This window comes from Cotesia glomerata, linkage group LG10 (assembly GCF_020080835.1).
Source record: "Cotesia glomerata isolate CgM1 linkage group LG10, MPM_Cglom_v2.3, whole genome shotgun sequence".
Taxonomy (NCBI): domain Eukaryota; kingdom Metazoa; phylum Arthropoda; class Insecta; order Hymenoptera; family Braconidae; genus Cotesia; species Cotesia glomerata.
In genome coordinates, this window is record NC_058167.1 from 10,583,776 (window position 1) to 10,609,250 (window position 25,475).

The following is a 25,475-nucleotide window of genomic DNA, read 5'->3' on the forward strand; positions in this document are numbered from 1 at the left end:
AGTTACTGTGTTTTAAAATTGGGCAGCCGATAGGTTAAAATTAATAATTTAATTTCTCAAAATTCAGTGAAATTATAGGATTACAATAGTGATTTAAAAATGAAAATAAGATTGAACTGGGATTCGAACACGGGTTCTCGCGTTGACAGTAAATTTTTTGTCGCTTGGGCCCATAACCTGTAGAATCTATAAAATAATAAACTTCAGCGTGTTCTAGAAGATTTAATCAATCATTCAGCAAATTTCAACACTTTTACAAATAAAATTCCGGTAAATTTGAGATTCTCAGCATGTATATAGCTGGATAGCAACTCGGGCGAGTGAGGACGAACGATGAAGAGAAGGAATCTAATTCGACACGGCGTAACCGAGTTTGCTAAACCGATTGACCCGGGTAACCATGAGAGGTCTCGATCATTACGCCGGGCATACCTACAGCGTTAATGAAGTGACCCAGAAAGTCCGTGCTGGTCGTTCCCGTAGGCGGGCGTCCAATTCGATTAGCCGGCAGCTGCCTTTCCACCATTTTTTAATATTCTATTCTATTTTATTTTATTTTTACTTTTATTATTTTGACCTTTTTTATCGAGCCGTGAGCCGAGCCGGCGAGCCTTACTCGTCTTCTTCATCCACATTACGGGCTTAACCAGGGTTGAAGTCCGTCCTCGCCCTCCCATCCTACCTGTGGTATGCTCGTAAAATGTTGCAATAACGAGCTCGCTCTTCTCCGTCTCGGTTTATCCGCACAATTATTTATAGCGATTAAACTCCTAACGGAGTGCCCAAGAGAGACGAACAAGAAGAAGAGGTTAAGTTAGGTCGTAGGTTAGCTTTTCTGAGGAGATAAAGATAGTGTGATAAATAGAAGGTAGATGGACGCGCTTTGGATAGTGAAGAGTCTAATAGGAAGTTGAATTAGATTTAGCGTCAGCGTAATTGTAATTAGTAATTACAATTATAAATATCATTAATTGTGCAGTTGCAATTAGTAATTTGTAATTAGTATGATGTGTGTTAAATGTTGAATGTTAAAGAATTATACGCACTCAGAATTTTTTTTTCTAATGAAGATATTTTTTAATTAGTGAAAGAAACATTTGAAATATTTATAAAAAATAATTTATTATAATTTTTTATTTTTTCTATAAATTTTTACAACATTTAAAATATTTTCATTTTTAAAATCTATTTTTATGATAAGTAATATTATTATGATAAGTATTTAGGCTGCATTCGAAAATGCTCTCTCTCTAGATACATAATGAAATGATCTTGTATCTTGTGAACTATTGACATTTTTAAAGATATAAGCTCATACCGATAATACAATCATCAAGACCTTTCATTTAAGTACCCACATCATTTTTTCATATATTTATATATATTATATTTATGTATATATCAAAAATATATCAAAAATGCAAGTGGGTACTTAAATGAAAGGTCTCGATGTATGTAACATCAAAATGAGTTTATGTCTTTAAAAATGTCAATAATTAAGAAATGACCTTGTATTTTGTGAATTATTGACATTTTTAAAGATATAAGCTCACCCCGACAATACACTCATCGAGACCTTTCCTTTGAGTACCCACATCAATTTTTTATATATTTATATATATTTAGATATTTCACAAATACCATATATATAAAATATATGAAAAATGCATGTTGGTACTCAAATGAAAGCTCTTGATGAGTGTAACGTCGGGATGAGTTTATATCTTAAAAAATGTTAATAATTAAGAAATGACATTGTATCTTGTCAATTAATAATATTTTGAAAGATATAAGCTCATCCCGATATTACATTCATCGAGACCTTTCATTTGAGTACCCACATCAATTTTTCATATATTTTATATATATTTATATTTATTATATATATGTATCTATGAAAAATATATCAAAATGCATGTGGGTACTCAAATGAAAGCTGTTGATGAGTGTATTATCGGGAAGAGTTTTTATCTTAAAAAATGTCAATAGTTAAGAAAGTACAGGGCATTTTAACAAATATCTTGTGAACTATTGAGATTTTTAAAGATATAAGCTCATCCCGATATTACATTTATCGATACCATTCATTTGAGTACCCACATCAATTTTTCATATATTTTATATATATTATATATATGTATATATGAAAAATATATCGAAAATGCATGTGGGTACTCAAATGAAAGCTCTTGATGAGTGTAACATCGGGATGAGCTTATATTTTTAAAAATGTCAATAATTAAGAAATGATCTTGTATCTTGTGAACTATTGACATTTTTAAGGATATAAGCTCATCCTGATGTTACACTCATCAAGACCTTTCATTTAAGTACCCACATCAATTTTTCATATATTTCATATATTATATATATATATATATATATATATATATATATATATATATATATATATATTTATATATATTATATATATGTATATATGAAAAATATATCAAAAATGCATGTGGGTACTCAAATGAAAGCTCTTGATGAGTGTAACATCAGGATGAGCTTATATCTTAAAAAATATCAATAATTAAGAAATTACTTCGTATCTTGTGAACTATTGACATTTTTAAAGATATAAGCTCACCTCGACATTACACTCATCGAGACCTTTCATTTGAGTACCCACATCAATTTTTCATATATTTCATATATTTATGTATATGAATATATGAAAAATATATCAAAATGCATGTGGGTACTCAAATGAAAGCTCTTGATGAGTGTAACACCGGGATGAGCTTATATCTTTGAAAACGTCAATATTTAAGAAAGTACAGTGCAATTTTATAACAGTTATTATTTAATAAAACAAAATTTTTTTTATTCATTGTTCACAAGTCACGGCAGTCACATAGTGACTGCAAGGTTGCTTGTAATTAATTAAATTGCCTAAATATTTTTTACCTAGAGAAGAAATAATATTTTTAAAAATTCTATACAATTTTAAAAAAAGATTTTTATTTTATAATTTAATACTTGTTCAGAAAAAATTACGAAAAAAATTTTTTTTTGCTTTCTGTGTGTGTATAATTCTTTAATTTGTGATTGTTAATTTGTAATAAAATAAAAAAAAATTGTTAAAAAAATAAAATAAACGAAGTAACTATAGAGAAGAATTACGAAAATTTTGTTCCAGCGGTGACGATGTTCAACGATCGATCGAGTTGCTGGACAAGGTGCTCTCTGAATACGACGAGCACAGCAGTATCGAGATCGAGGCTCCTGGAGACGAGACCGGCGAACTTGAGGAAGGTAGCAGTGCCTCGGGCGTCGGTGAAGCCGTTGATGAGGCCGACGCCGACGCCGATGGGCAGGTTGGAGGACGTGACAGCAGTACTGAGCCCAGTATTGGTCTCACTCCCGAGGACGAGAGCCCTTCTTTAGGTAAGCTTCACTAAATACTCTCCATACATCTATACATATATTTATGTAGAATAGAATGGAGTAGAGAAGAGAAGAAACTCTATCTCTTCTCTTTGAAAGCTGTTTATTCAGCTCGCTCCTATTCTCGGATCAACGTTTAGTTCTGTATCCGGTAAAATAGAAAGTCGTAATGTATAATGTAAAATAGGAAAAAATAGAGAAGAAGAAAAGAAAATGAATAAAAAATATTACATAGAACTTGATTGCTCGAGAATAACGGAAGCGAATGTTTAGATAAGAATGTCGAGAGGAGTAGCCACTGTATTTAAGTTAACAGTTTTTCATTTTTTAATTAAGCTTTTGTTATTAAAGTATAAAGATTATTTTGCTGAATTTAATTTATTAAAAAATTTAGGAAAGAGAAAAAATTTATTTTATCTATATTATTAAGAGAATAAGCAAAATTTTGTGGCTAGTGTATTTATATGATAAAAAGGATTTTTATGGTTAAATTTGGTATCGTTGGAAAAGTCTTGACCTGGAGTTGTGCCTTTTTATAGTTTCATATCATTCTCACCAATAGTCAATTTATTATGATAAGTATTTAGGCTGCATTCGAAAATAATCTATCTCTAGATACGTAATTAAGAAATGACCTTGTATTTCGTGAACTATTGAGATTTTTAAAGATATAAGCTCATCCCAATGTAACACTCATTAAGACCTTTCATTTGAGTACCCACTTCAATTTTTCATATATTTGATATATTTATATATATGTATATATGAAAAATATATCAAAATGCATGTGGGTACTCAAATAAAAGGTCTTGATGAGTGTAACTTCGGGATGAGCTTATATCTTCAAAAATGTCAATAATTAAGAAATGACCTTGTATCTTGTGAACTATTGACATTTTTAAAGGTATAAGCTCATCCCGACGTTACACTCGTCAAGACCTTTCATTTGAGTACCCACATTATTTTTTTATATATTTATATATATTATATATATGTATATATGAAAAATATATCAAAATGCATGTGGGTACTCAAATGAAAGGTCTTGATGAGTGTAACATCGGGATGAGCTTATATCTTCAAAAATGTCAATAATTAAGAAATGACCTTGTATCTTGTGAACTATTAACATTTTTAAAGATATAAGCTCATCCCGATGTTACACTCATCGAGACCTTTCATTTGAGTACCCACATCAATTTTTCATATATTTATATATGTTATATATATATTTATATATGAAAAATATATCAAAATGCATGTGGGTACTCAAATGAAAGGTCTTGATGAGTGTAACATCGAGATCAGCTTATATCTTAAAAAATGTCAATAATTAAGAAATGACCTTGTATCTTGTGAACTATTGACATTTTTAAAGGTATAAACTCATCCCGACGCTACACTCGTCAAGTCCTTTCATTTGAGTACCCACATTATTTTTTCATATATTTATATATATTATATATATATATATTTATGAAAAATATATCAAAATGCCCATGGGTACTCAAATGAAAGGTCTTGATGAGTGTAACATCGAGATCAGCTTATATCTTAAAAAATGTCAATAATTAAGAAATGACCTTGTATCTTGTAAACTATTGACATTTTTAAAGGTATAAGCTCATCCCGACGCTACACTCGTCAAGTCCTTTCATTTGAGTACCCACATTATTTTTTCATATATTTATATATATTATATATATGTATATATGAAAAATATATCAAAATGCCCATGGGTACTCAAATGAAAGCTCTTTATGAGTGTAACATCGAGATGAGCTTATATCTTTAAAAACGTCAATATTTAAGAAAATACAGTGCACTTTAACAAAAGTCATTATTTAATAAACCAAAATTTTATTTATTTGTAGTTCATAAATCACTGCAAGGCTGCTGGTTAATATTATTTTATTAATATTGATTTATATTATTTTCTGTGGGCAAAAAATTTATATTATTTATATATGTTGAGATATTAAAAATGAATATTTAATATATAAAAGTAGTATTAATAAAAATGTATATTTATTAGTAAACTTTAAGCCGATTTTTGTATCTATGTTTAATTAATAATTGAAAAACATCAAATATTTATTTTAGAATGTTTAGAAAAAAGTTTTTTTTTTTAACTTGTATTTTCTGAAATAAATTTTTAAATTATTTAGTTAAATATATATCCGAAAAGCTATTGAAAATACGTATTTTATATAATTTTATAAAATGTTCATTCACGTCAATGTATTTTTAATATTCCAATACATATTATTAAAATAAAAATTTTTATGAACTTCAAAATCAGTAAAATTCTGTATAAATATCAGTTTTATAAAACTTCTTAGACTTTGAAGTTGACAAAGAAAATTGATAAGGATTAAAATAATGAATAAGTCATTTTAAATTATAATTTTTCCAAATTGTCAAAATTCTTATTTAAAAGTTTAATTTCAATGTTTTTATGCAACTACTTTTGTCTCATACTAACACCAAATTTTCTTTAGATTATTTAAATCATAAAAAAAAAGAATAATTCTAAATTTCCAATATTTCATTCATAACATAAGTTATAAATAATTAAAATCACCAAAATAATTTCTTCCCTTAAAATCAATAAACTGATAGAAATAATTATCGAATCTCGGAAATATTTTTCCAGAAATAAATAAATATATAAATATCCCGTTGTGAGATTTGGGTCATCCAAAAGCAATTACTGTCATAAGTTAGAAGAAATATAAAGTCAATAGTATTTATTCTTCCATTTAAACTGGATAAAAAAAAAAGAATCAATTCTGAATTGCAAAATTTGAACATTTTTTTACAATAAAAAAAAAAGTTACTAATAAATATTTAATAATAAAAAAAACTGTTAAATTAATAAATTTTTTATTTTATAGGACACCAGTCCGAAGACGACGGTTATATGAGTATGAATGGACGTAAAGCGAAAATGGCATTAGTCGCATTGCGTCCGGTACCGGATTGTCCGGAGCCACAAGAGTCGTCAGCTAATAATGCGCCGTCATCCCTTGAATTTCCACCCCCGCCAGAAGAAGCTGAGCGTATTATCTCGACGCTGTTACCCATGTAAGTATAACAATGTCTTCCGGTACAGTACCATACAATAGTAAGTAAATAGTAAATAGTAGATGGATAGATAGATAGATATATATGTGTGTATTCAGATCTCAACTCTTACTCTTACTCTATCCTCCCCCTAGTTACATAACTAGAGCAAACACGCGTCACATAATCTCTGGGGTTAGAGGGCTAAAGCCCATCTAGCAAAACGTCTCAGTTTCTGTTGTTCTTTCACGCTCTCGTTGTGTAACTTGTAGATGTGATGAAGAAATGGGATGGTACTGTAAAAATAAAATGTCTGACTACGCACATGTATGTTATTAATGATGTAGTATTATATTAGTACAGTAATAGTAATAGTTTTAGTTGTAGAGTATAATAATAAAGATAAAGATAAAAGAAGAAAAGAAGAAAGAAGTATCGATTTTGTTGATGGCTGTTTCTTGTTTCAGAGTCTCGCCGAGCGACTCGTCTAAGAGAAGAAGCACAGGCGGCAAGTCTGGGAGACGTGGCGACAAACAGACGGAAGAGATGACGAGATCGCGTCATCGGGGACACACTGTTACAAGTCAGACTACTCTGGTAATACTAATAATAAGTGATTTAAGTTTATGGCCACGATTAATCAACGGTAAACTTCCTCGCGTTTAGTTAAAGTTATTTTACGTCGAGATACTAGACTTGGAATGAGTGTTTTATAGGATTATAGGTCACTTTTTGTTCATTCACTTTTCAAACTCATTATTTAGTCTTATATTAGCAAGTTTTTTCTTATTTATCCAATATTTGTACTGATATTTCTTCTTTTTATAAACGATACTTTGATTTTATTGGTTACTTTGATTGATTGGTTTGGAAAAATTCTGAAGGATAAAATCGGTTTTATAGGATAAACAATTTTTTATTATATTTAAGATATTTTTTAATTAATTTTTTTATTAAATTAATTTTTTTATTGAATTAATTTTTTTTTTTTTTAAATTAATTTTATTATAATTTACAAGCGCACTGATAGACGGATTTGTTTATAGTTAAAAATATTTCTTAATATTTAATAAATCATTAATCAGAGACCACTTTTTAGTATTAAACAAATATTTCTTAGTATTTAAAATGATTTGTTTGTATCTAATAAATCTGATATTCATTTATTAAATATTAATAAATCTTTTTATATACTAAGAAATATTTGTTAGGGACTAAAAAGTGGTCTCTAATAAATGATTTGTTAAATATTAACAAATATTTTTAATTAAAAACAAATTCTTCTATCAGTGCATATACGGAAAACACTCACATTCCATGCTTGTAAAGGTGGATCATCTCAGAAACTCCACCGTCCATCTTACGGCTTAAAACAAATTTTATTTTATTTAAAATATTTTTAAATTAATTTTTTTATAAAATTAATTTTTTTTTTACTAAATTAATTTTTTTACTAAATTAATTTTTTTATTAAATTAATTTTTTTTATTAAATAGTTTTTTAAAAATTAAAAGTTTAACAAAATAATTTTTATTACTGTAAAAATTTTTTAGTAAATATTTTTAAAAGTAGAATTTTTAAAAAATCATTTTAAATATTACAATAAAATGATTTTTTTTTTAATTTTTTAATTTTTATTTACTTTAAAATTATTGCAAAAAAATCATTAAAAATTATTATAAAGCTATATTTTATTTTCAATTTTTTTATCGTTGATTTTTAATGTTCGCAAATTTTATAATTAATCTTACTAAAATGACATTGAAAGAATTAACAAAAATAATAGAAATAAAAAAAAAATTAAATAAAACAATAATTTGTTTTAAAAAAAACAAACATGTAAAAAATCTTGATAATTAATCAAACATCAAGACTTTTTTTCCGTAACAATATAAAATAAAAAAACAATGTAAACTTTTTTAATAATATTTAAGTAACTGATTATTTTCATTACCTGTAAGCGCTTAAGGCATGAATAAGGATTAACCTTATCAAACTTTTTAGCTTTTTACTCCCTCTTTCTTTTTAATTTCTTCTCGAGGATTATCCTCTATCTCATGCATCCGTTTCTAAATTTCCAGCCGAAAACCCGACGCAGAAAGCTGTACGGTCTGTGGGACAGGACGACGAATGCGTCTCTGGAGACGCGTCGGAACTCGACATCGGGGAAATTTGCCAGCCTGCCGTACGACGTTCAGGTGTCCTGCGACTGGATCCTGGAGTCGAAAACTCATAGTAAAAATTCGCAAGAAAAACACCGGGAGAGCGCCAGTAGACGGAGACGAGTGCGAACGTCGAATGTGGAAGCGGACAAGGACAAGGAGAATGTTCAGCAAATATCCTGCAATAATGATCATAGCCAGGGTAAATTAGCGGAGGCTGTGGTGGATTCTAGTCGAGATGAACCAGATAACAATGTTAGCCGTAAAGAGGCGGAAGCCTTGAAGGATGATGATGAAGAGGAGGAAGACGTCGAGGAAGTTGAGGAAGACGAGATTGATGAGGATGAACTTGAGGATGAGGACGAGGAGGAGCCACCGAGAGCCGGGGATGAAAGGGGTGAGAGGAATCACTCGGATTCAAGCTGTGATGGACGGTTCTCACGTCGCAGAAGAAGAAAAAGAAAAGGCATGGATCGAGGTGTCTCCGAGTCGGAATCCGAGAGATTTTCAATGCCACGATCCAGTTCCGTCAGCGTTGAGCGTTTTTCAATGCGCGCAAATTGTGATTCCTCGGATTTTTCACGAGCCAACTCGACGTCCAACGAACGGTTCCATTCAGACTTTTCGCTGGCTGTCGCTAGCGCCAGCTCTAACGACCGCATGTCCATACCGACATCCGACCCTTTTTCTGTTCGCAATCTTGACTTCGCTGTGTCAGCGTTTTCTTTAGGTCGAGCAGACTCTTGCGACGAAAGATTTTCGGATGTTTACTCGACGAGAAACTCGGATTTTTCCACGAGAAACTCCACAGACTTCAGAACACAGTCCGAGGAGGAGGAGAGATTCTCTGATGATTCACTCGAGGAGATGTTGAGATCAGCTGTACCTCAGCCGCCGCCGATGCCTCCGTCGCCTGAAAGCCAGCCGGTTGTATCCAAGAGGCACTCCATCGCTTGGGAAGTGTCTCTTGAAGAAGATCCGCTGTATGCTCCTGGCAGCACTAAAGTTGTCGGAAGAAGACGACGACGTAGCAGCGATGTATCTAGTACGCTTTATTTTATATTATCTGTTGTAAACTGTATCTAATGCTTTCATTAGTGCTGGTATATATTGCATGTCAAGTTAAAGACCCTGCACTTGATCACTGTCGAGGAGGAATTTTTTTATTAAAAAAATTTTTTATACGCACTTGGAATTTTTTAAATTAATTTTTTTTCTTTATTTTTGTAATGGAGGTGTTTTTAATTATTTACATAAAAAATTTTACGCTAATTAGACAATTATTTTCAAAGTTATAAATATATTTCTGAAGCCGTCTCGGGCTCAGGCTTTTTTTTTTTGGTGAAAAGATTTATTAAAAAAAGCTGATTTTAATTTAAAAAAAAAATTGAAGGCTATAATTTTTTTTTGTTAAAATTCAATATGCTATAAATATTTTTATTTTGAAGTTTATTAAAAATCCTCTTAAAAAATAATTTTTTTAATCTTCTAAGTGCGTAAAACTTAAAATGTTATTGTTAAGGGGCATAGCCAGTGTGACAGCCTAAAAAAAGGCGATTTTTGAGAATTAAAATAAAAAAAAACTCCTGTATGAATTGTTTAAAAATTTTAAGGATATATTAATACACATTTTAAGAATATACAGTAAAATTTTTGTAGAAAAAAATTAAATATTTTCCGAGTTACACGCGATCTCCGACGGCGCTAAAAAAAAAGGTCGCTGGAGTGATTCCGCCCTTCTCCGTAGATAAAACCAAAAAAAAAAAAAAATTCTCGTTAAACTAGAAAATGTTGTCCGTACGATGACCTACGGTCAAAAAAAAATATCAAAAATTGACAAAATAGCGGTGTTTAAAAAAAAAAAAAGTTGAATTTTACCCAAAATTTTGGTCCTTTTTGGGCCTGCCAAAATTCGATTTTTGATCGGATCAAAAAACTGGAGGGTCTTCGTATGGAGAACTATATACAGAATATGCAGAAAAAAATTTGGTAGTGATCGGATCATTTGTCTTCGAGTAATCACTCTAGCAAATTTGAAAACGATCTCTGCCGAGCGACTGCTCTTTAAATGGCTGTAACTCAAAAACTATTTGAGATATCGATTTAAAATTTGAGTATGTTATTTTTAAAGGTATAATCTATCGAAATATGAAAAAAAATCGATTTTTTGAAAATTTCACACTGGTTGTGCCCCTTAATAGTTATTTTAAATTTCTAATTATTCAAAAATACTGTAAAATCATTTAGAAAAAAAAAACTTACGAAATTGAACTTTTTTTTATAAAAAAAGTCGCAGAAATTTTGATTTTTACGATATCGAAAAAAAATCGACGCCATTTTATTCGTAAAACAATAAATATTAAGGAAAAAAATCAATATTTGATAAAGTTTGAAAAAAATATATTTATTCAGAAATTTGATGTTACGAATTTCGGTCAGTCTCTTAAAATGAGAGTAAGACATTTAAACATGCAAAATAATATAGAAAGATTTAGTTTTTTATTATAATTATTACAATAAAAAAATATAAATATCTTCAAGAATATCAATAAAATCAGTCGTAAATCTGACTGTCTCATTTAACGGTATAATCTATCGAAATATGAAAAAAAAAAAATCGATTTTTTGAAAATTTCACACTGGTTTTTCCCCTAAAAATAAAAAATAATAAAATAATTTCCAATTATTGATCAAGCCCGGATTTTTTCCCTGCTTACTGCTATAATTCTACCTCAATATATCTACTAACCATCAGTAACTTTTTTCAGGCGTCGGCTCAGCGTCGAAGCTCCGGGATCTAGATTACGACTGGCAAGAACCTCATCGACGCTCGACAACAGACGATGATCTGATCTCGCCGTATTCACCAGACTCATCGACCAACGAGCTGGATCACCCGGTGTCTGGGAAGCGAGATCGCGATTATCCAACGAAAAACGGGACGTATGTAATACGCGGCCGGACGCGAAAAAGAGAACGCAAGCCTTTGATCACGTCTAGTGTATCGCCGACGAGAAATACTAAAGCGGATTCAACAGAAACCACAAACGTTACAAAACGCTACTCGAATACTTTCGACGATATAAAAAGTCTGCTGCGCGAAGGGAGATTGGAGGGTCTGAATGAGCCGCCCCCAGACTTTGTACCCCCAGTACCGCCAGACCTCGTCCGAGTGCTCTCTCTTCCAGCTTTTGACGACGTTGATGCTGCTGAAAAAACATCTGTATCCAAGTCTGGAAATACTAAAACAGTACCAACAAAGACAAAGCCAACAAGTGAGCTCCCGAATGCGCTTCCGAGGCACCGGAACAACCTGGACTACCTCTCCTCGACTTCTTCCTCGCCTTCACCACCGCCTCCGGCACCGTCTCCACGCGGTGAGAAAAATTCTAAAAATTCAAACTACAATTCCAATCACCAAGAAGCCGATGCTGATCATCATCTTCTTCCTAAATCCAAGTGCAATGGTGTCAGTGCGCGAGGATTGCTTCCTACCTCCAAAAGCTTGGACATCCACGCTACCAGTCGCTCCTCCAGCCACGACAACGACAATAAATTATTAAAGTCCACTGGTAAAAAGTCCTCCACCAGCAGAAAGTCCGACCAGTCGAAAATTCCGGTCAATGTGCTGATTGAAGATCAAATTGTCAAGAAGGCTCTCAATGAGAATCGCAGACAATTGGAGAAAGTTAGCGACGCTATTAAAGAACTGGAGAGCGTCAGGAATAGCGAGTCATTTGTCGAGGGCAAGATTTCTAAAAAGGTTAAGGAGAATTCTAAGAAATCCAGGGCCAGCAGAAACGAGGTCGAGTCCGACTCTGAAAATGTCAATGAGACTTCTAGAGAAGACGACGACTGTGATCTCGGATGCAGCAATGAGTATGATCACAGGAGGAAACCTAATGACGCGATCAACGAACTCGTCTATTCTTCCGGTCGGAGAATCGGGCAGAATGATATAGACAGTCTGGCTAAAAATGATCAAAGGCAAATTGAAAATGTGATTGATGCTATTCTTGAGGACTCGAAAAATCCAGACTTTCAGGTATGCTTTTTTATTTATGGATTTTAGTTTATTTATTTAATTCAATTGACCCTAGAACAAGTGTTCCCTAAGGGCCGTAAAGTACAGGGTATTACATTATTAGTGAGCCGGTTTATTAATTAAAGTAAAATATTTTTGAATTAGTTTTTATAAATTAAAGTAAAATATTTTAGAATTTTTTAATATAATTATCAAAATTTATTTATTTATTTATTTAAAGTACAAACTATTGCCAATCGGCAATATACAACAATTTGGCATATCGACGGTCTAATTAGCAATTAGTCTAACTCCTTATTTTTTAGAGGGTGATTTTTTAACATTTTGATGTAGCAATAGTCTAATTATAAATTATTTGAATGATCCAAACCAAAATATTATAGCTCTATTAGATATTAAATTGTTTTTTAAAGTGATAATAAATTTTGAACTAATTGTTTTTTCATACAAATGGAAGATTTTCTAAAATGGAGTTAGACAATTTACTAATTAGAACGTCGATATTAAATTATGAATTTTAATATATACATATAGTAGCATGAATTTGAAAGAAAAAGGGGATATTAATTAGTGTATGAGGTATGAAATTACAATTGCATTGTGATAAATTAATAATTAATTAAATTAATATTAATTTATTAATAATAAATTAATATGAATTAGTTAAGGAATTAGATTATGGGGCATTCCATGCGAAAAGGGAAAATTAAATTAGATTATTTACTTATTTATGCCAAAGCCTGATTGCCAAATGGCAAACAAAAATAAAAGTATATTTAATTACAAAATTCAAAAATATTGATCAAAATAATTTTATAGTTATTAAAGTACTCTGATTGCAATTATATAAACTAATTATGATTATTTCTCTTACAATCTCAAAGACATTTATAAAACTCTACTTATACATCTAGATTGAACAAATAGTCAAAAATTACTAAAATTTAAAAATTTCTCTAATTCATTCTAATTTATTATTAAAAGTTTATATTTTACTAATTTGTAAAGAAAATTTTTTTTAATCAATAAGAAAATCGATTTTTCTCTCCTAGTAACTTTTCAGCCGTACTAACTTGTATCCGGGTCAAATGTTGGTTTAATAGTTTTAAGAACAAATTCATTTTATGTTTGTTATTAACTAACATATTTATTATTATAGTTTTAAGAACAAATTTTTTTATGTTCGTTATTAATTAAAACCTAAGTTTATCAAGATCGTGTTGTCAGCATGCTAAATCCTTTATTTGTGTTTTTTAATTAGTTTTTTTTAATGATCCTAAATAATTTATAGATAAATATATAAACAATAATGTTTCTAAGGTTGAAATAATATAAAAGTCTTTTTAATAAACAACTTCATGTAGACATTTTGTACTTGTCCCACCAGTTACAAATGCCTGTCCCACCAGTCACAATAAAAAAATTTTTTTAATTGTTTCTACGTTGGTAATCAGTCTAATTCTTCATAATATTGAATGTTTGTAGGATTAATTTTGTATTGAGAGGGAAGTATTTTTTAAAAGTTTAGTGGTCGAACTGAAATTAGACTTTAAGTATACCTTTGGTAAGAGAGAAAGATTTTTCTTAGTCCCACCAGTCGCACTCAGTCAAGTGATAATTACGAGAAACTTAAAAAGTAATGGAGGTTTTTGACAAAAGGATGTTGTTAATTAGTTATTCTTCTATATTATAAGATAAATTTTACTAAAGTATAGCTTATAATTGATGGAATTCCAGAGTCAAATGTCCCACCAGTCACTATGGAATGCCCCTTATACCTTTCAAAGCTTTTAGTTATTTATTTTTATTTTTAAATTCTGTTGGGTATTGAATAAATATTGACTGTTGTATTTTATTTTATTTTATTTTATTATATAACTAAACATATTGACTTTTATAGGTCAGTGTCGAAGTGCTGGAATTCCCGCCGCTTCCACCGTCACCAGTAGAGGAGGCTGATGAAGAGAGCTCGGATGTAAATGTTGCTCCTGTCAGTGTATCAACCCACTACGGATCACACCGCGCAATGAGTCGTCAGCCAACGCGGACGATAGAGTACAGACCACGAGTGCCGCCTCATAGAGTACCTAATATTGACATGAAGGATCATCGATCCTCATTGGACACTACTAGGTCAATGGATGCTGGATACTCTCGCAGCAGAAGAACTCCAAATGCTCCATCCAACTCAAGACGTGACGTGAGTGCTCTTGATCTTTTTTTTCACCGATAAATCCGTCCTAAATTTTAGTTTAATCAGCCTTTTTTTTTACAGGTGGTAAATATTATACGTCTGGATACTTGTGTGACGTTTTTTTAATTATCAAGGAATTAAAGTTTTAGATAATTAAGTTAAATTGCAAGGAAAATTTTTTATTAACTTACTTTTGATAGTTTTAAAGTTATAATAGAGATCATAATTTACAAGTTCATTCATTTTGATTTTTTAATTTAAATTCTTTTGGTGTTTTAATTATTAGACTTATTTTTATGTCTCTTTAAGCTAGTCTTAATTTTATGAAAAAAAAATTTTAAAAATGTATTTCTTCTTTTATGTTTAATAAAATAAAAATTTGTGATTAATTGAAATTATTTATATGAAATTTAATAATTAATCACACATTTTTTTTTAGATTAAAAAGAATTTAATAATGAAAAAAAAAATCCTCAGAATGGACGAGTAAGAATTAATGAATTTAAAAGAGAAAAATAAAATTAATTGAATTATTAATTTAAATTTTAATAATTATTTATATAATTTAAGGAGGATAGCTACTGTGAAAATTAAAAAAAATTTTTTTTTTTATTTAATCAAAGTTTATACATTGAAAAATATGTATCTAGAGTTTTATATGAAAATTCCGAATATTTTTCGAGTTATAGTCATTTTTGTGACAGCGTGTCAAATGACCATTGCAACACGTTTTTCTCGAAACTATTTTTTTTTGAACTGGTGGGATCTGTAATTTGCATAAATATGAACCGATTTGCAACTTTTTTTTCCGTATTCGTCTATTCAGTAGCTATAGTTTAACGTACACGGAAAGAACAGGATGACACTGGATATCATCTCAGATTATATTGAGTGAAAAAAAAATTACAGATAGTACGGCTGCCCAATTTTAAAACACAGTAACTGCAAAATTTTTATGCCTGATTTTTTTTAGTATTGCTGCATTTCTTATAACTTTTAGACCTTAATTTTGAGTATTTTTTCTTAAAAATATTTATATTCCAGTATTTTTTATTCAAAAATCAAATTTTGTATTAATTAGGCGCGCAAGCTTTTTTTTAGTAAGAAAAATTTTTAAAAATCTTAAAATTGTCAATTACTGTGTTTTGAAATTGGGCAGTCGAGTAGCTAGTATAGTCCAAATTACAATGATTATAATCCAGATAACAATAAATATAATCCAGATTACAATGAGTATAATCCAGATAACAATGAACATAATCCATAATACAATGAGTATAATTTAAATTGAAAGTTTTTTTCACCACAGATATCACTGAGTATAATCCGAGATGATATCCAGTGTCATCTTGTTCTTTCCGTGTAGGCGATTTTGAAAATTTTGATTTTTAAGGTTTTTTATGGTTGTTTGAATCCAAAGAAATGAGAAAAAAAAACGAAAAAATTTTTAATATGTCGCTATTTTTTTTTAAATCCAAATTTTCAAAATTCCTTACGTAGAACGATAACCACATGCATGCAGATTACAACACAGTTTTGGTTTTTTTATTTTAGATAATTTGTTTTTGAGTTAGAGATTCCACCGTGGTGGGGGAAATTTTTTTAGCGCTCTACAAAAATGCTTATAGCTTTGTAACAACATGATATTTTTTAATCAAAATTTAGGAGAATGATCTTCAATATATATTTTATAAAACAAAAAAATCCGATCCCCAAATTCCTTTATTATCCCAGTCAAAAAATTCCCGAAAATCACCTATTTTTTCGATCCTCACAGTAGCTATCTCCCTTAAGACTAAGAATAGTATTATATTATTTTAATGTGAATCACTTAAACAAAAAATAGCTTCCATTTCTTGCTATCTTATAAAGAAGATAAACACACCTTTGCTTACATAAGAAAAAAAAAAACATAAAATATTGAAAGCAAAATAAATAATTTCAGGTGCCAGTGGAACGTCGCACGCTACCGACCGATTTACCAGGTCCCTCACGAAGACGTACCACAACGAAACAGTCTCCATCAGGCGATACTGCAATGGGAACACCGATTATGGGGACAATAGCGCCTCCGGGAAATTCAGGTATGCAAACGTCATGCTCGCTTCCTGAAACACCGGTGTTTGCTCGAGGAAGCGATATTCCCCGCACGCCTCAGCATACTTCAGGCAACACATTATCCACAACGACCTCGACGATGTCTACGGCCGCCACCCAGCCTCGAAGACAGCCCGGCTGGTACGCACCAACAACTGCTACAACCGGAGGGTATTTTATCTTTACAATAAAAGCAAAACTAATATAAATTACAATCATAAATTTCTATTAAAAAAAAAAAAAAAAAAAAAAAAATAATAATTTAAGGAAAAAGCCCCAATTATTGACAGGGATCTAAATATTGACACCCTAAATTATTTTTAAATATATTTAATTATCTGTAATAAGAAAAGCTATCATATAAATTTTTATTAAATTATAATTAATTAAAAAATTGAAAAAAATTACTGTAAGTTGTTTAAAATATTAAATATTAATTATTAAAAAAAAAAGTTACCACCAGTTCATCAAACCAACTTACGAACGTTTATTTTCTTAACAACTTTGATTAGAAAAGCATTTTTTTTAAATAGCGAGTTTAAATTAATTTCTTCATTTCATAATATGATCTTTTTTTTTTTTTTAATTAACAATACATGAAAAATTTATAAAATTGAATTGAAATTAATTGTATGCTTTATAATATTTAAATAATGGGTGTCAATAAATAGTTGATAATTTTATAATAATAAAGTTAGTCAACATTTTTGATTTTTTTATTTTACTTAATTTATTAAATTATAACTAAAAAAAGTTTTTTTTTAATTGCACTTATAGTTTTTAAAATTTTTGACAAATGAAAAAAATTTTTTAAAATCAATTTTTATATTTTTAAAAGTAATTAATCATTTATGGAAATTATTATTAATAAACTTTAATAAAATTGATTAGTTAATAATAAATTTCAATAAATAAGAATAAGCAGATGATTTGCAGTATAGGTGTCAATAATTGGGGTGAAGGTATGTCAATAATTAGATCAATCAGTTTTTTAACCTGCCAATAATTAGTATATCCGGATAATTTATTTAATTAATTAAAATTAATTAGTAAATAGTGATTATCATTTAAAAAAAAAAATTGATTAGTAAAAACATTACTTGAAACATTACCACAAATAAAATTCAATAATAGTGTCAATAATTGGGACTTTTACCTTCTATTAATCTCAAAAAATTTCTTAGGTACCGACGCAACAATCCAGGCCTAGAGCAGGCAATAATCGGGACAGAGCTGCTCCGTCTGGCAGGAGGACCAAACCGTGGGTGGTACCCGACTCGTCGAGGAGCGAACCAGCCGCGACCTGCCTCGATCGAGCACCTGGAGCGTCTGAACAGTGCCTACGAGTCCCGACTGCCCACCGCCGGGGAGCAGAGGAAGCCGCTGACTTTGCCCACCAACATAACGCCCAACAAATACTTCGGTCAAAGTAAGCACAGCTCCGCCACTTCCGGCACTCGCGAGGCACTAAGGAGGGTCACTAGCTTGCTCATCAAGAAAGGTAAGTGCCGGGCTTTGCTACACCTCCCGTCTCCACCGACTCCTTTATTTCCACCCCGATCCCAGGTAATCCAATTTATATTAAGCTGTACAGTGTAAGCTCAAACTCTAGCTAACGAGACCGCTTTTAAATATTTTCCCTCTATGTGCTTAACTATTAATAACTATTAATCGTAGCTACTCGTTCGTTATTAATTATTGTAGATTATTAAATGTAAGTTACTTCACAGGTTAATTTTTTTATTAATTTATTTTTATTTTTTATTTAAAGAAGATGATGTTTAAAATTTTTTATTAATTATTTCATCTAAAATTTTTTTATTAATTTATTTTTATTTTTTATTTAAAAAAGATGATGTTTAAAATTTTTTATTAATTATTTCATCTAAAATTTTTTTATTATTTTATTTTTATTTTTTATTTAAAGAAGATGATGTTTAAAAAATTTTAATAAAAATTTCAGATCAAATAATAAAATAATTAATAAAAAATTTTGAATATTTTCTTTAGATAAAAAATAAAAATAAATTAATAAAAAAATTTCAGATCAAATAATTAATAAAAAATTTTAAACATCATCTTCTTTAAATAAAAAATGAAAATAAATAAATAAAAAAATTTCAAATCAAATAATTAATAAAAATAATAAAAAATTTTAAACATCATCTTCTTTAAATAAATTAATAAAAAAATTTTATAAATTTACAAAAAATAAAAATTTACCTGAGAAGTTAATTTACTTTTAAATATTATAATTTATAATTTTATTATTTAATACTTTTGATAATTAAAAAAATCCTAGACCAATAGTAATTTGCATTTAGATATTCCGTTGATTGGATTTAGATGTATAGCGATTGCTCCAGTAGTTGCACGAGTTTAACTACCAGTAGCAGCCCGGTGCCTTTGGTGACTAAAGGGCACAAAGGGCTTTGGATCGATGTCGAATGTTGAGACCCACAATACACGCTATTTAATTTTCCCTTGCCGGGTTCAGTAGCTCTGGTTCATTTAAAGTTTTAAATCCACCAAAGAGAAGCTATTTCTTGGCCCGTAAACTGGCTCCATCTGCCGGATATCTCCATTGAAGATCTCTATCAGCAGCTGAAACTACTTACACCCATGCGACATACAAATGGAATTACACATACGTCCACCCATCGACGCATTGAAAGTGGGCTCTGTTATGTATGAGAAGACGACCTTGAAAGCACGATAGAGAGGACAAGGCCTCTACTCGCTTTACTCAAAGCTTGCTCTTGGATTACACACTTTATCTTCTAAGACGCAAGGCTTCTGTGTCGTCTCGCTACACATTATTATTATTATTATTATTATATTATTATTCTTATCTTTATTTCTTCTTTTTCTGTATATCGCCTTGACGTATAGTATGGAAGACTTTCGCCGGTTTCGGTCAAAGCCTCGTGCCAGATACTATCGTCTCGAACCTTGGAATCATCAATATCATCACTGTTAAATAAAATCTTCGATTGCAAGTGTCCTGATCAAAAATCACAAGAAATAATTATTAACCCGTTAAGGACACTCAGCAAAACAGTTCTAATTCGTTTCCTATGTGATGTATTGACTTATAATTCGCACCAAACTTTAATATAACATTCCCTCTAAATATCTTAATAGTTATTTTTAGTTTCTAATAATTTAAAAATACTGAAAAATCATTTAGAAAAAAAAAAACTTACGAAATTGAACTTTTTTTAGAAAAAAATCGCAGAAATTTTGATTTCTACGATATTGAAAAAAAACCGACGTTATTTTATTCGGAAAACAATATATTTTAAGGAAAAAAATCAATATTTGATGAAGTTTGAAAAAAATATATTTATTCTGAAGTTTGAAGTTACGAATTTCGGTCAGTCGCTTAAAATGAGAATAAGACATTTAAACATGCAAAATAATGTAGAAAGATTTAGTTTTTTGTTCTAAAACTCTTTTATTATAATTATTACAATAAAAAAATAGAAATATCTTCAAGAATATCAATGAAATCAGTCGTAAATTAGACTGTCTCATTTAAAAATCTCCTTCTAAATTTAAAATTTCTTCAAAGTTCGCCTAGAGTCCAATGGACCCCACTCTCAGCAAAATAATTCTAATTCGTTTCCTATGTGATGTATTGACTTATAATTCGCACCAAACTTTAATATAACATTCCCTCTAAATATCTTAATAGTTATTTTTAATTTCTAATAATTTAAAAATAAGGTAAAAGCCCCAATAGATGATCACGTACCAGTATATGATCACTCCATGTATTTGTATATCTATATTCACAAATATAGGTATACAAATACATGGAGTGATCATATACTGGTACATGATCATATATTGGGGCTTTTACTTTACTGAAAAATCATTTAGAAAAAAAAAACTTACGAAATTGAACTTTTTTTATAAAAAAAGTCGCAGAAATTTTGATTTTTACGATATTGAATTGAAAAAAAAACCGACGCCATTTTATTCGGAAAACAATATATTTTAAGGAAAAAAATCAATATTTGATGAAGTTTGAAAAAAATATATTTATTCTGAAGTTTGAAGTTACGAAATTCGGTCAGTCGCTTAAAATGAGAATAAGACATTTAAACATGCAAAATAATGTAGAAAGATTTAGTTTTTTGTTCTAAAACTCTTTTATTATAATTATTACAATAAAAAAATAGAAATATCTTCAAGAATATCAATGAAATCAGCCGTAAATTAGACAAAGTCTCATTTATAAAATTAAAATTGCCTCAAAGTTCACCTGGGGTTCACTGGACCCCATGTGTCCTCAACGGGTTAAAAAAATTCTAAAAATTATCAATTTCAGTATTATTAATGATTAGATAAATATTAAAAAAAAAAAAATTTTATACTATATAATATAGCTTCAGGATATTTGATAGCAATCATGCATTCTACAACTGCGTAAAATAAATATAACAAATGTACCTTATAAAAAACCCCCAATTTAAAAAATATAAATTTTTACAGACTAAAAAAAAAAAGTAAAACCCATTTCTTCTCGGGCATTATTTTCAGATATATATGTCGAGGTATCGGGTTTTATCCACAATTGCGTTTAAGTGTGATTGGAACATTTCGACACTTGTACGATAACGCTTGATAAATAAAAGCATCGATAAGTATATATATATAATAGTAAAATATATAACAGATGCAGAGTACAGGTAGTATAGAGTATTGTTAGCCTGGAAAGTTCCTCAATCGACATTCGTATTGAGATAACGTGGTTGTTGGTGATGATGAAATGAGGACACGCTGCTGACGCTAGTAATATGCAGTCTACACCATAAGCACAAGAAAAGGTGATACGGTATACAGTGGCAATAGCAGAAGCTCTTGGTGCTCTGTAGCTAATGGAAGCAAAGAGCCAAGCTTGATAGTCTGTCAGTTTGATAGCATAACCAGAGAAATGCTAGCTCGGCGTTTTTCAATCGGCTGAGCATTATCGTTTTCTCATCAGGGTAGATTTCCTCCAGATGGAATTCATCGTATCTTTTGGGTCCTTGAACAGCTCCGAGCTTAACTTCGGCTCTCAAAGGATTTCATATATAAATCCTTTATACTATAATAAAATAGTACCTGAGGCTCTCCTTGTGTTTTCTTCTTCTTTTTCTGATTATATTGTTATATTATATTATTAACCCGTTGAGGACACACGGGGTCCAGTGGACCCTAGACGAACTTTCAGGCAATTTTAATTTTTGAAGGAGATTTATAAATGAGACAGTCTAATTTACGGTTGATTTCATTGATATTCTTGAAGATATTTCTATTTTTTTATTGTGATAATTATACCAAAAGAGTTTTATAACAAAAAACTAAGTCTTTCTACATTATTTTGCATGTTTAAATGTCTTATTCTCATTTTAAGCGACTGACCGAAACTCGTAACTTTAAACTTCAGAATAAATGTATTTTTTTCAAACTTCATCAAATATTGATTTTTTTCCTTAAAATATATTGTTTTCCGAATAAAATGACGTCGGTTTTTTTTCGATATCGTAGAAATCAAAATTTCTGCGATTTTTTTTCTAAAAAAAGTTCAATTTCGTAAGTTTTTTTTTTCTAAATGATTTTTCAGTATTTTTAAATTATCAGAAATTAAAAATAACTATTGAGATATTTAGAGGGAATGTTATATTAAAGTTTGGTGCGAATTATAAGTCAATACATCACATAGGAAACGAATTAGAATTATTTTGCTGAGAGTGGGATCCATTGGACTCTAGGCGAACTTTGAAGAAATTTTAAATTTAGAAGGAGATTTTTAAATGAAACAGTCTAATTTACGACTGATTTCATTGATATTCTTGAAGATATTTCTATTTTTTTATTGTAATAATTATACCAAAAGAATTTTATAACAAAAAACTAAATCTTTCTACATTATTTTGCATGTTTAAATGTCTTATTCTTATTTTAAGCGACTAACCGAATTTCGTAACTTCAAACTTCAGAATAAATATATTTTTTTCAAACTTCATCAAATATTGATTTTTTTCCTTAAAATATATTGTTTTCCGAATAAAATGGCATCGGTTTTTTTTCGACATCGTAGAAATCAAAATCTCTGCGATTTTTTTCTAAAAAAAGTTCAATGTCGTAAGTTTTTTTTTTCTAAATGATTTTTCAGTATTTTTAAATTATTATAAATTAAAAATAACTATTAAGATATTTAGAGGGAATGTTATACTAAAGTTTGGAAACGATTTAGAACTGTTTTGCGGGGTCCACTCAACGGGTTAATAAATAAATAATAGGAAAAAAAAAATTATAATGTAATTTCTAAAAAATAATTTTCTATACCTAGTTTAATTAAAAAATTCTCAAGTGTCTGCTAATGAAATTATTCAATATTATAACTATTTAAAATATTTTTTATAGAAAAAAAAAAAAAATGTAAAATCTATCCATTGAACGTAAACATTTAAACGGCCTAAATAGGCCGGAAAAATTTCCAGGCCAACTGGACTAATATAAGAATTAAACGAGCTTCTAACTCAGTGGAGGCGTAAAACATCTAAAATAAAACTAAAAAGGGCAAGCGGTAAAAAAAGTGACCCACGGAGAGAGTGAAGGAGCTAGCCTGGCGTAATCTAAAATAGTTACAGTTACTGTTGAAGTATTATGACCCGGCAGGAGGGAAGAATAATAATATTGAGTTAAGTAGAACACATGGAGTAAATGTTTTTTGAAAACTCAGTAGGCCCGGCAGAGTACAGGTTTGCTGGTGATTATTGGACGAGGGCGGCTGGTATTACACGGATGGGGTCGACGGGGCGAAGGGCCAAGGTGGAGGGCTCGAGGAGTGAAATATGACCGAGGAAGATAGTGAATATTACTTGGCATGGTATGGAGCGGAGCAAGATGGATACTGGTGTACCGAGGACGAGGTAATGGACGTTTTAGCTGCAGGCAAGAATCGTTACTCTCGTCTGCTAACTCGTCTACTATGCTGTGTCCAAAGAACAGAGATCTTTACTCTTTACTCATTCCCTTTTCACCTTGCTGTATTGTTGAGGACGTCAAAGAGCCTTGTTATATGTGTGTACCTATTCTATAGACAGCAGACGATCCACCACGTACTGAGAGTTGAGGGAGCTGAGAGTATGAGCTCTCAAACATGACAAAACGGGCTAGGTAAAGTCATTTTATACCTACCTACTGAGGATCGCGCAAACTCTGCGAAATACGATCATCACTTTATGGAATTTAGTTATACAGAATGGATACAGTTTCGACATGAGTTTTATTGTAATTATTTTCTGCTTTTAATCTCGACAGAACAATGTGCTTCGCTTCAGAGGATCATACTGGGATCTAACTCACTTGATCTACTTGATGATTTAGTGCATACAAAGGGATGGACATACTTCATTCTCGATAATGAATTATTTTTTGTTAAAGGAAGGAAGAAATATATTTTAATTATCTGAATATGTTAAATTAGAAATTTATAAATTAAATGAAAAAAATTTTTTTTAATTAATTAATTCATCAGATCTTAAAAATTAATTAGATAATTAAATGGAAGATCTTGGAAATTAATTAATAAAAATAATTAAAAAATTAATGAATCAGAAAATTAAAAAAATTAATTCCGATCTTGAAAATTAATTAATGAAAAATTTTTTTTAAATTAATTAATTAATCAGATCTTAAAAATTAATTAATGAAAATAATTTAAAAATTAATAAATCCGAAAATTTTTAAAATTAATTTAGATCTTGAAAATTAATTAATTAAAAATTAAAAAAAAAATAATAATTAATTACTCAGATCTTAAAAATTAATTTATTAAAAGATCTTAAAAATGAATTAATTACTTAGAAGATCTAGAAAAAATTTTGATTAAATTAAGGGGAAAATCTCAAAAATTAATTAATTAAAATAATTTAAAAATTAATAAATCAGAAAATGAAATAAATTAATTCAGATCTTAAAAATTAATTAATGAAAAATTAAATAATTAATCAGATCTTAAAAATTAATTAAATAATTATAAAATATTAAAAATTAAATAATTAATTGGAAGATCTTAAAAATTAATTAATTAAAACAACTAAAAAATTAATTCAAATGATCTTAAAAATTAATTAATTAAAAGATCTTAAAAATGAATTAATTACTCAGATCTAAAAAAAATTTTTAACTAAGAATTTATTCCAAGTTTAAATAAATTTTATCTAATTCAAAAAAATTTTTTTTTTTAATTCAAGATGATCTTCATTAAAAAAAATTTTTTTCGATTCAAATTAATTTTTGTATTAGTGTACAAATTTTGTCATTATAAATAATGAAGAAATGACAAATAGCGCACAATTTGTGATTATATCGCAAATAACTAAAATTTTCCCAACAAGCAAACAAATATTTAGAACCAACCGTATTTTCGATACAAAATTTATCCATGAAGAAATAACTGTTACGTGTATTAAATCAGTATACCTGACCAGAGAAGTATAAACTAGATAGGAGTATTTTA

The 25,475-nt window shown here is 29.5% G+C and overlaps 1 protein-coding gene across 5 annotated transcripts in view; it reads left to right on the plus strand.

Annotated features, from left to right (window-relative positions):
• Nucleotides 1-25,475, plus strand: part of LOC123272976 — a 91,428-nt gene that overhangs the window by 52,215 nt on the left and 13,738 nt on the right. For 3 of the 5 annotated variants that reach the window (XM_044740036.1, XM_044740039.1, XM_044740037.1), the window contains 8 exons: nt 3,146-3,393; nt 6,291-6,480; nt 6,927-7,056; nt 8,541-9,666; nt 11,390-12,666; nt 14,567-14,868; nt 16,805-17,128; nt 18,142-18,458. In XM_044740036.1, the coding sequence (XP_044595971.1) occupies nt 3,146-3,393; nt 6,291-6,480; nt 6,927-7,056; nt 8,541-9,666; nt 11,390-12,666; nt 14,567-14,868; nt 16,805-17,128; nt 18,142-18,458 (3,914 nt within the window). The remainder of the gene's footprint in view (nt 1-3,145; nt 3,394-6,290; nt 6,481-6,926; nt 7,057-8,540; nt 9,667-11,389; nt 12,667-14,566; nt 14,869-16,804; nt 17,129-18,141; nt 18,459-25,475) is intronic. The other 2 variants (XM_044740041.1, XM_044740040.1) reach the window with 2 other exon arrangements.